General features: G+C 37.9%; 1 protein-coding gene across 1 annotated transcript; it reads left to right on the top strand.

Annotated features, from left to right (window-relative positions):
• The first annotated feature begins 294 nt into the window (after window positions 1–294).
• phlda2 (pleckstrin homology-like domain, family A, member 2) lies at window positions 295–1,554 on the top strand. The gene is made up of 2 exons (XM_058407432.1): window positions 295–878; window positions 1,205–1,554. The coding sequence occupies exon 1, from the start codon at window positions 425–427 to the stop codon at window positions 842–844; it is 420 nt and encodes a 139-aa protein (XP_058263415.1). The 5' UTR covers window positions 295–424; the 3' UTR covers window positions 845–878; window positions 1,205–1,554.
• The last annotated feature ends 11,321 nt before the right edge of the window (window positions 1,555–12,875 follow it).

Raw genomic sequence — 12,875 nt, 5'->3', positions numbered from 1 at the left:
TTGTGCCTTGAGCATCAGATTCTACTGTACTTAGCTTATCTGCTACAAACCAAAAGGAACAATCAAATAGATAATGAAATCAGGTTAGTGAGGAGTGAGTTATTATAGTTGGGTCCTGAGAGTAACAGACTGCAGTGTTGTAATGAGGTATTTTAGGGAAGAGCTGAAGGGTGAAGGTCATTTTGAGCCACATTTCCGCCCACGTTCCGCCAATGAATTACTCAAATACCGAAAGCGCATGTGACGTGCAGGAGGCCGGGCAAAGCACACCGCTATAAACACTCCCAGTCTCATTCATTCCCAGTCACTGCCACACCAAGGAGAAGCTCCGAGACACGACAAAGACAGGAGCCTTTTATTTTATTTTATTTTTAAACCACTACATTAACGGCTTTCAGGATTCAAACCTGATCCTCCACAAAACATGAAAATGACTTCGGTAGAGAGCTCCAAGGTGCTGAAGGAGGGCGAGCTGGAGAAGAGGAGCGACAACCTGCTCCAGTTCTGGAAGAGAAAGACGTGCGTCCTCACCACGGACAGCCTGAACATCTACGCCGACACGCAGAAGAAAAGCAAAAGCAAAGAGCTCAAGCTGCAGTACATTAAGAAAGTGGACTGCGTGGAGCGCACCGGCAAGTTCGTCTACTTCACCATCGTCACCACGGACGATAAGGAGATCGACTTCCGGTGCTCAGGCGAGGATAACTGCTGGAACGCGGTGATCACCATGGCACTGATCGATTTCCAGAACAGGAGAGCCATCCAGGACTTTAAAACAAGACAGGACGCAGAAAGCTCCACTTTGGGACAGCAGGAGGCTTTACGCATGGCCCGGGCGCCGTGACACGCTCACATTCAGCACACACACTTACACTCCGGTGAGTCTGGCTTTAACACATGGAGACACTCTTTAGTGTGACACGCATATAGTGTTTAATACAGCTGTTTCATCATTATATCTCATTCAAAATACTACAGCTCTCCTTTGTACTGTATATATAACAGCAGTTTTTCTGGCTCTTTGGGTAACCATGGTTACGATTTAAGGCTATAATCTGCCATCTTGCTTAATATCTAATGTCTAATATTTGATATATCAATAATGAAATAATAATTTAAAAAAACAGTCAAGAGCCAAATATCCAATAAATCCACTCATTGTGGTCACGCATTAATTTTTCTTGTTTTTTTTTTCCTTTTTAAGGAGATGTAGAGCGATAGATGCAGAAGAAAGCTTGGACCAAAGCGGAGATATTTGCACCGTATCTGAGAAGAAGAGATGCCAGAAGAGAGGTGTAATATCTAAGATGAAGCGCTTCAGACACGCTGAAATAATTTCAACAGGCCAAACAGACACTCAAGACTGAATGCTCGAACTTTCAAAGTCAAGTTCTTCAATATGAGGGATCCTAATGCTCCCTGGATTTCACTTGTAAATTTGCTTATTTATTTGCTACGAGGAATGTAGTATGCATAAAAGTTGTTTGTTTGTCTTTAAGTTATTTACATGTCCTGTTTTTAATGTTAATTTAAATAAATTTTCATAAAAATATAGCAGTTCTTTTGGCTGTGTTATTCCGTCAAACACACTCATATCATTTTTACATATCAGATTCTCTTTCTATATACTTTATATCATATTCTGATTTTTCTTTGCGATAGTATTAAACGCATACAATTTCAAATGAAAGACGGCACGATGTAAAGAAGCTCAGCTATTTCTAAAGGCCACGGAAAGTCCCTTACTCATTCATGAACAATGTGGCGTCATACTATACGCGATAAGGGACTCAATAGACCTGTTTTATTGCATTGCTACATTGCCCTGTGATGACAGGATGCTGAAATCCTTAAGAGTGTGACGCTGGGTGTGCGTCCAACTATGTGGCTTAATAGTCTTTACATTATCAGCGTTTACGAGGGGTTTAACAAGCTTTTGCCAATAAACATGACTGAGTCTATAAGCAATCATGTCTGACTCACCCAAGGTTCAATACAAGCCGCTTCAATAACTGATAAAAATAACAGTAACCTAAATACAGAAAGCTATATTGTGTACTGTCATTTAGCACACTTAGACACACCAACTCAACCAGTTTCATTCTAATCCAACGTGAGAGCAGGTACAATCTAAGACTTGTAGATGTTAATGTATAGTAGGGATGTAGTGTGGAAGAAATGTAACATTAGTATATCAGTACGATATTTATAGTGTATATAGTATACGTTGGCACAAATATGACAAGTTTGTTCTTAATATATAATGTGGCTACTTAGCTAATAAAACACTTTTTTTGACATTTATTTCCCCTACAATGCCATTTTTAAAAACATATCCAGCCATCCAAGCAATACATTAAATAAAATCTGCACACATGGGTAGGTAATCATGTGCGAGCCGGCTGTAGAGAGCGTGTAACTCAGCGCTCTGTGTGTGGTGTTACGTTGCTGCCAGGCTTTTGATGCTGGATCAGACTACACTGTAGATCAAAGGCTATCCTGATCTAAGAAGAAATGCTGTGCTCTGATCGTGTCCCGAAATATGTCTCGCTAATTTGCCCTTCACGTCCAGTTCGCCCTCTAGCCACTTGACCATGAAGTGAAAAGTGTGTAACACCCATGACACTTTAGTCTTTATAGCATCATCATGTGCTTTTGCTTTGATAATCATGTGTTTGGCAAATACTGACTAAAATACAGCAAACATAGAAATCTTATAAAGAGTTTATAATGTAATGTCATTGAGGTGTATATGTATTTGTGGTACGGTTTAATGTCAATATTGGAGCGGACGCTGTCATTATAACTCTATCACATGAATAGAAATTAGTACCACTGTATGACTTTCATGTTTACTTTCTGGGCTTGCAGCAAAGGTATTTGGAGAAGTGGCTTGGGAATATATGACTTCAAGGTCACTCATCTGTGAGAAACAGGAAAGTGTCAGTGTTTGTGTTTGCTAAAGGTTAGGCTGTAAGCGGAAATGCCTCTCTAAGCCCATATCTAATAGATAAGCCTATCCCACAAGGCAACTCTCAGATCCTAGGAGTCATAACTTTACATGCCCTTCTGACTCATGGCAGATTATTGATACATCTCATTTTATGACTGACTTTTCGTTTTAACCTTAAAAAACAAATTGAACTGTCTGAAAGTAGATTAAAAATGAACAGAAAATTACTTAATTTATAAATTGGGTTTAAAAATAATGTTCAATCCTGAAGTTTAAAGCTGATCTGAAATAATTTAAAAACAATTTTGTTTATAATGAAGTTTTCTCACACAGAGAGAATTTACAATAATGTGTGTGTGTGTGAGAGAGAGAGAGAGAGAGAGAGAAAGAAAGAAAGAAAGAGAGAGAGAGAGAGAGAGAGAGAAAGAAAGAGAGAGAGACCTACTCTGTTGTAAAGTAAAGAGTGGATCGTTCTGGTTCTGGTTTGTTCTCCACAACTTTATGAGTCATCAAGGGGCTTTTAGGCTCTAGTAAACCAGCCAGACACGCTTCCAGACATCAGCGGTAACATAAAAACAAGCCTAGACCTACTGTTTCCTAAACACTACCACCAAACTACCATCATTCCTACATGACTCTTGGCCACAAGCAGTAATTATGACATCCGATTTCATCAGCTCACTGATCAAAAATGTGTTACAGCTATTTAAACTAGTAAACAGCCTGCGAGAGTGTTTCATTGGCTCATATACTCGTTTTGCTGCTGAGGCAGACTGCAGCTGCTGTGTCTTGTAGAGAAGCAGAAGTCTGCTGGGAGTCTAACTAACGTTCATTCATATTTCTCTTTCAGACAGAGTGGAATTTTAAGATTTCTCACGGCTTGAGAAAAATCACAGGAGAAGGTCAGGTGATCAAATACCAGTCACACCTTAACACATTCTCTTCACAATAAAGCATGAATATGACATGACAAAAATGTGACCCGCATACATGGTTCTTTTGTGGAACGACAAAGCGTAAATTGCGCTAATGCTTTACTACAAGTCATGTGACTGTATACAGTATGATTACGCAGTGTGTGTAATGGTGTAATGTGTGTGCTTTGTGCATAGTGCTTCATTTCTCTCACTTACTGCTAACTGAAGTTATTTTGAAATACTTTGCTTCGACTTGGTGCCCATCCTTCGATACACACACACACTGAATGCACAATGTTGGAATGAGGAGATATCTCATGTCTATCAGTGCCTCCATTTTAGCTGAAATTACCGATTGGAATCCAGTGAATGTGGCATCTCAGACACTGTTCACTAAGCACGAGGAGCGCTAAGACTCGTGCTGCACCCAATAAAGAAGAAAATCATGTGGTCTGAAGAATGAAGCCATCTGCAGCTGTCTATAGAAGTCGTGGAGAGAAGAAGGGAGAGGGAAGAGAGAGAGAGAGGAAGCAAAGAAAAAAGCAGAGCATATGAATAGTAAGACATATGTTTAACAGTCTGTGGGTCAATGTTAGCTGACAGAGTTGTTCACTGTCTGCTTTGTCTATTCCTGTTCCTGTCTGTTCCGTATACAGAGACAGATGGAGAGGTATGGACAGAGATGTAGTGGGTGTGATGTCATTTGTAAAAGCTTTTGCAGTTGATTTCTTCAAGGCATTTTGAAACCATACACCACAAAAGTAAAAAAAAAAAAAAAATACACCCACAGTTGAAATGAAGGATTGACAGATGCCTTTATCTGCCATGGAAATATATGGCTTCGTCAGAGAACAGACTTCCAGAGAAAGACAAAATGTAAACAGCCAAGGATGCTAACACAAATATTTATTTGTGTCTGAAAGAGGCAAGCATGTAATAGTGTACAACAAATATTAAGGTATAAATATGGTTTTGAAGAATAGAAACAATAAAGCCACAGATCCTGCCACAAAATTTGAGATAAATGTCTGCAATAAGCACCAGCTGGACTCATTTTCAGAGCATGGCACAGTTTTTAATGAGGAAGAGGTGGGGTTATTAGACCTCCAAACTCAATTTACTCCCAGACATAGGCCCATTTTTATATATTTCAGACACAACTGTTTTAGATTATAAAGCACTTAAAAAAGGGGGGTGAAAAAGAGCGAGCCAGACCATAACACTGAATATTGGTTCATAGTTGTTCTTTTAGTTATTAGTGCTATATATCAAATAACTTTCTATGTATCAAATGAATAAAACAAACATTTTTTTAGTGTCTTCTGAGCGGCAGATAAGCTTTCCCCATCCTCATAAGAGCTTTCAATTTCAAGAAGTTTGCTAGTCAGTTCAATTCAATTTTATTTCTATAGCACTTTTAACAATGGACATTGTCACAAAGCAGCTTTACATTATTATATGAATTTAGTATCTAAATTTTACATTTACAAATTTGTCCCTAATAAGCAGAAGCGATGGTGCGCAACTCCCTGAGAAAAAGAAACCTTGAGAAAACTGACTCTAACAGCAACCCGTCCTCATCTGGGTGAAATAATTTCCATTCTATAAATGTACACTACACAATCAAAAACATTTCTGATGATGCCACTGCCAACTAGAGCTGTAAGTCAAAGGGATCAAAACTGTCTGTGTTCTGTGGGTAGCATACTCTCCTGCCTGTCACATTCAACAATGTTTGCTAATTGTAGAAGACAATTGAAGAATCATATACGTAGAAGACGGTGGATTTCGCTTTTCTCTACATCCTAGCCTTCACCCTCAGCCATTGTTATGTCATATGATAGAAGAGAGCTGGCTGAGAATTGAGAACTGCATTAGTCAATACATGTACACCGTCATGCAGTTTTATAATCAGTTGGTTTTGTCTAATTTAAGCTAAAGAAGCAAATTGATTTGATTCTCACCAAAAGGAAATGGCTTGCTTTATTGTAGTGGTGCTCAAATGTGTCATTTCTGTGCATCTTCCTACATATTCTAAGGTTTGCTATTTATGTCATTGTGTGAGCTTAAGTCCCCAGTCTCGCGTCTTTACTTTCTTTCAGAAAGGTTGAAGTCATAATTAGCGGGATCAGATCCTTAAACGAGCTCTTCATTTGCTTTGGAACAATAAAAAGCATAAAAACATTTTACAAATGTATTTGAACTAAATTTCTGCCATTGAAAAGCTTCTCATGTTGTATGTGTGCAGCTGAACAGTCACATGCTGATACGGTCACATGCTGATATGTTTCACAGGCTGGCTGTGTCTGCGAGAAAAGCCTTCAAGTGGAAAGTCCCTAACAGGAGTTTCGTTATTAACTACTTGACCTCCTGTCCCTTAAGCACAAATCATTCGAACAGCATCCATCTCACAGGCAATCGATTTAGCAAACAGTCATCAGTGTTTCTCCACGTGAGGAGGGTGAAGTTGATAAATTAGTTCATTATTGGACATGGTACAGCGATTATAGGATTGTCATTAATTCCTCAGGGAAGGAAATGAGATCGACATAAGCTATACATACTCAGGTATAATGTTTCCTAACTGTATTTTCCAGGATCGCTTTGGTGGTACCATTAAGGGTGCATTTTTTTCTTTCATTAGTATGTCTCTATTACCCGGGAAGGCGAATGTGATATACCTTAGCCTTTCCTATAAGTTCCTATTATATATTCAGATACTTACTCTAGATACCAAAGGGGCATCTTTGATGATATCACCCCAGTGAGAAGAAAAAATACAGCTCAGAGTCTTTATTTCTGAGAGCGTAGCATTATGGAAAATTCCACCTACAAAAAATTAAAGTTATGCTTAGGTCATGGGACTTGTGTTACTTTTTTTTTTTTTTTTTTTTTTTTTACAACCTGCTAAATCCTACTTACTGCTGTTTGTTTCCATTTATATTTTAAGAACAAGCTCACATCATTTCTGTTCTTACACTCATACACACTCAGACATGAAGGAAAGACCCATCATTTCTTATCCACCTCAGCCTTTTGGCAGTGAAACTCCTGCACCTGTGTTCTGCTGCAGTATCTTTCCCAGGAAGCTTAGATTTACAAGGTCACTGTTCAACAGCCGCTGGCCTTAATGATTTTGGAAGCGTAGGTGTTGCTTTAAGGATCCAGGAACTGAGTACATATTCCATTGTATTCTAGACACAATGGCCGATTTTTTTTCACTCTACTATAGTCGGATGATTAAGAAGCAGGGTGCGGAAGTCAATTCTATAACATGGCTGCGATGGATATCCTAGTTCATAAAAGTTCAGACATATCCTCCGAAAGGCCATCTGTTTGGGGGCTGTATGGATGTGACTGTAATTGGGTCAGCAGCCGTATTCAGCTCGGCAGATAAGATCACAGGTTATTGTAGACACCGGTACTCCCCTGGTGGCTAGCTTTTTCATAATAATGTAACTCAATACAGGTGTTTGCATGGGAACCATATGCGCCACCTTTTTACTAGCCTACAGAAAGCAAAAAAACCCGCTTTTTAAAAAAAAAAAAAAAATCAATTTATGCCTTAACTGGGACTAATGGAGACAAATGCAACCCTTTACATGATTACACTTCACTCACACAGAGAGCTCTTTCACAGAGGATGGCTCTGCCCTATTTTGATTCTCTTAGGCTTGCTCTAAATCGTTGTTTGCTGGGCTGCAGGTTTTTGTGCGTGTCTCATGTGTATTTGTGTGTAAGAATGGGTGTGACATGCTATCCTTGAGTTTGGCTGCTTTACTCTGAGGCCATGCGGAATTCAGAGGGACTTTTAGAGAGACAGACAGACAGCAATGGAGCACAACACTGTGCTCCAAACACGCAGGACTGATGGGAACTGAGTGGGTGAAGGTGAGAAAGATTCCACAAAGTTTGTCTAAATCTGAACCTGACATATTAAATAAATAAAGAGCTGTATTCAAATCTAATGCCTACTCCAAACTGTTTAATATAGACGTAACCAAAATACAAATACATTCTTTAGACTGAACGTATAGTGTGTTCTATGCTAATAGAAGTTTTGTTTTTAGAGAAAAAGCTTCATACTGAGACTAGGTGTGTGCGTCGGAACTGGGATCTCACAGAACAAAAAGAAAAAGTTGCACAACTGCAAGGTTTTTTGCTCAGACAGAGCTTGAAAGGCATGAACATGAAGCAAGCTGACAGTTTTGGCAGGTTTCAGCAAAAAATTTACTCAAACTACAATTCAAAACCACACTAAAAGACCTAGCTCCTTTTTCAGTCTTTGCGTAGGAAACAATGGTGTGCACACATTTCTGCTTTATTTATAGAGCCTTTGCTCCATGTAGACAGGCCCATGCTGTGCACAGGGCATCATAAGTCTCTAAAATATAATCTCAGAAAAATAATTATTTATTGAAAAAAAATAATTTCTACAATCATTGCACTGTGTTCTGTATTTGTAAATAATATATCTCTATTATTATTGTAAGACAATCTTGCCACAAAACCATATAATAAAATGCCATTTTGACTCGCTACAGCACTTTAAGTACATCTCAGTTTTGTAGTAGACTCAGATCTTTCTAGAATGTAACAAATCTTAAAATCTAAAGGATATGTGATAAAATAATGATTAAATGTGTATTCCAGTCAACTATAAACAACAATAGCTGATTTGGGAAAGACATGCAGTGAAACCTAGCTTATTTACTCAGATATAGTAGACAGAAGATACTGGAAAGTTATAATGGATGCCTGGATGTGTTGTTAAATAAAATTATGTTCTATTTGTTGTGTAATTTGTGAATGAAAATGACTTCTTTCTTCAGCACCTCTTTTTGTCAGTGTTTCGCAATCTGTCCAGGGCATAGTTGTAGAGTCCACATTAAAACAAAGGCTCACCAATGGTTTAAATACCGATACTGATATTTTGAGCATTAAATAAATACAGATTTATTATGTTTAGTATTTAGTAATAACGACAATAAATCATGTGCCCATGTTTATTTATGAAGATGAGCAGAAATGTCACAATAAGTATGTAGGACTTTGAATGACAGGAAATGCATTCAGGCACACATATAAACCGGATAATACAGGCACATTGTGGCCTGCTGAAGTCCATTTCCAGCTAAACGGAGACACAATGAATGCTGTGTAACGGCAGTCAAGTCATTACACAACTTACACTTGTATAAAAGCAGAAGGAATCCCAGTTAATGTTGTAATTATTCATGGATATCTTTATGTCCAGTGATTCGAATGAATTTTGATTTAGTGTCACAATGTAATAATGAAGCAATACTTTATTCATTTTGATGCACCTTGACATGACATGATTTCTACAGCAGACATTCTGATTTATAATATTTTATATATTTTCATTTATCATAAAACATGAGACATTTTCTTTACAAAGCTTTATTACAGGCAACAGTTTGTATTTTACAAATGACGTACATGCAGAACAAACCTTTTAGATAATTTCCCTATCAATAGCTGCAGGTAACTTAAGTATTTGCATTCTTGGCAGAGAATGGGCAAAACTAATGAGACCAGATCAATAGTCAGTGTGTTTATGTTTTCAGTGCACAAGTGTATGACCTTTCTAATAACAAAAATCATTTTCATAAAAACGTTCATTCATCTTAAGTACGCTCTTTATCTTGGTGAATGGATCTAGAGCCTATCCCAGTGTATGAAGTGGGAATACACCCTGGATGGAATGCCGGAGCATCACAGGGCCACACACACACACATACACACACTTACTCACTCATGCATACCTAGCAGCAATAGTCAAATCAATAGTGAATAGTCATACACTTATCAGATTTTACAAAGTAGGGGTAAAGTCACACAGGAGAAACTGGGAGAAACTTCACATATAGAAAACCTCCTGAGAATATATTTTGTAAATTGTAAATCTCTCTAAAGCATGTATGGCAAAAGTCCTGACCACAGTAAACAATATCTAAAGCAAATAAAAAAATAAAATTTGTTGTATTGTATACACTCACACTGCAGTAGCTTATCTTTCTACATACCTTGGGAAAAAAGATGGACAGATGATTGTTGCATTGAACAATTTAACAAAATAAATACAGTATATACTGTTAGAAATACTATTAACCACCAACACGAGCAAGTTTCTACCCTCTAAACTTCTTTCAATTTTATCTGGAACTGCACGCATTAGCAAAATGCCCCTGACTTGCTCAGTGCATGTGTTCTTCGTATTATGTATAAGCCTTTATTCTTTTTCATAATGTTAGAGCTGACTGCATAGTGTTAATTTTTATAATAAAATACATAAAAAGTTGTGAAATTTACTGTTATAATATGTGCAGTGTTAGATGTTCTCTGTCTGATAATCAGTGAATTAGTGATTAGTCACATTGTTTAGTGTTAGGGTACATAGAAAGCAAATCTTTCTTAGGCGATAGTGGACTGAATTACAGACAACCACTCCAACTTCTCTAGGGCTGACATGCATTTCCTAGAATGCTTTCTCAGTGCACACACTTAAAGTCCTGTCCATGTGCCAGGATCTGGTGTCTAAGCCGTTGTCAGAGATAAAGAGCTCAGGATCGGTTTATTCTTCTTCACTGCCCCACTCAAATACCCACAGCCATCTCTCTTTTCTGCTCATACAAACAAGTCATACATGTGCACACAGACATGTATATTTATATACATCCATGTCCACAGAGAACCTCTCAGCTGTGCTGCCATTCCAAAGGAAGTTCTCATTTATCAGGGCCACGACAGCTGGTCATGACAGCAACTGCTGGCAGACACAACACGGGTGGAGAGCAGAGAAAAAGACAGGAAGAGAAATCTAGCATGAAGGAAATTGTGTTTCATGGAGTGAAAATGTCAGACTGATGACGGCTGATGGCAGGGTAAAGACTAGGAAATTAAAAATGCGGTCGAATCAGAGGTTTTGCAGTCGAGTAAGGAAAAGCAAAGGATTGACTCAAGTTATTTATTTATTTTTTATACACACACACATATATATATATATATATATATATATATATATATATATATATATATATATATATATATATATATATATATATATATATATATTAAAAAATTATATATATATATATAATATATATAGGTATATATATATATAGGGTTAGAGCTAACTGAAAAACTGCCATAATTACACTATAAAATCATTATAATGACACATGCGTAGCACCCAACATGCAGTATATTGTCTGCTTAAATGAAACAACCTATTCTGCATCATGTGTGAAATCAGGGTGTAGAATATCCACTTCATGATTTCCATAAGTCACTAAACTGTACATTTGTATGGAATAAAGTTTAATATTGCCTTCATGTGCTATCAGAATTATACTGTGTCCCACTTCTGAAGTGGTAATTATGAGCATGTCGTCGTTTACATGCTTTATTGTCATGGATGATAGCTGGCACCCAAAATAAATATCTGATTGGAGAATTCACACTGTTATCTGATCACGATGAGAAGAAAATCTCTGCACTTCCAGAATGTTTGTCCTTACACATATAGAGTAATACAGTTTCCAGGTTGAAACCAGGACAGATGTGTCATGTTTGTGTTTAAGCCCTGGGTGTGGGTTGTAGCTGTATATATGTGTGTGTGTGTGTTTGTATCTGGGCAGTGTTCGCGTCTCTCTGTGAATAAAGAAGTGAGGTCTATAACAAGACCTGACAAGCACAGCACAGCTCTAGTCACGCTTGGCCCTGCAGTTTGCACACACCGCCATCGAGACGGGTCAGAGCAGGGTGCCGAGCGTAGGTGGGCACACAGACGAGTGTGGAGTGTAGATGTGTGTGCCGCTGCTGTGTTTTGGCCCCTCTCTCACCCCGAGGGCTGCTTTGAAGTGAGCGGGGCTGACAGACAACTTCATCTCAGGCCCTGGAGCCAGTTTCAGTCATTACAGCGGACATGTGTCAGATTTGAGTTGAGGAAGTGAGACAGTGCAGATGCAGGTGTTATAGCAGACCACATAGACACTTCACTATGACTTTATCATTCAGAGGAGGGTATATAAACCCATGTGAACCCAAGCAGTAAAGTACAGCTGTAATTAGAGCACTTCATCATACAAGCAGCTCACTTCACAAACTGCACATGTGGTAGTTAAGGACCCAGTTTGAGGCCTTGACATACACTTTATCCACTCAGACACTTTAGAGGACTGCAGAGAGCAAGTGTAATTCCTTAATACTGTACATAATACTTGATAACATAAATAACTGGCGTAGATTTCATTTCATCTCACTGTGAGAGACACAGCGCTCCTGCACCACAATATGAATAAAGTTTCATACTAAACTAAACACGTATTAGCTTATATTTATATAGAATATACTGGCAACTCATTGTCTTGACACCACCAAACTACCACTGCTGAACCCTTAATCTTCTACAACCTTAAATTACTTTCAGCCAAATGAATACAAATTATATTTTATAACTCCTTCTTTTCATAACTATTTATAATTATAAGGCAGAGTGGTATTAATAACGCTAATCAAGGTCATTTAAGACCTTGACCTTAAGGTCTTTGATCTTTAACATTAACTTTTATATAACAAGTCAACCACCAAAAGACCTTTTAATGACATCCATGTCACTGTTTTAATGAACTGCGATTATTAAAATTTATTATTAACTGCTTCTAGTCATAAACCTTTATGGACAAGTGAGAGCTGCACACAGACTTGACAGATCCTGTAGATATCTGTGAATTTCATATAATAAAATAATATACAAGGTCTTAGCCAAATTCAACAACCAAAATCTCTTATGAAGTTTTATTCAGAGTGAAAATGCCGGAATGTTTCGCTCAGCTCTCGTCAGAGGACAATTCACTCTAACAAAAACATTGAAATGGACAGTCAGTTCTTTGTGCCCCAAATCTACACAAACCAACAACTTTTGATTTTTACTTAAAACAATTTGTCATATTACTTTTCCTCAGGTTTTGAGTCAACAG

Source organism: Hemibagrus wyckioides, linkage group LG14 (assembly GCF_019097595.1).
Source record: "Hemibagrus wyckioides isolate EC202008001 linkage group LG14, SWU_Hwy_1.0, whole genome shotgun sequence".
NCBI lineage: Eukaryota > Metazoa > Chordata > Actinopteri > Siluriformes > Bagridae > Hemibagrus > Hemibagrus wyckioides.
Note: the sequence above shows the minus strand (reverse complement) of the source record. Positions and strands in the feature narration are given on the sequence as shown.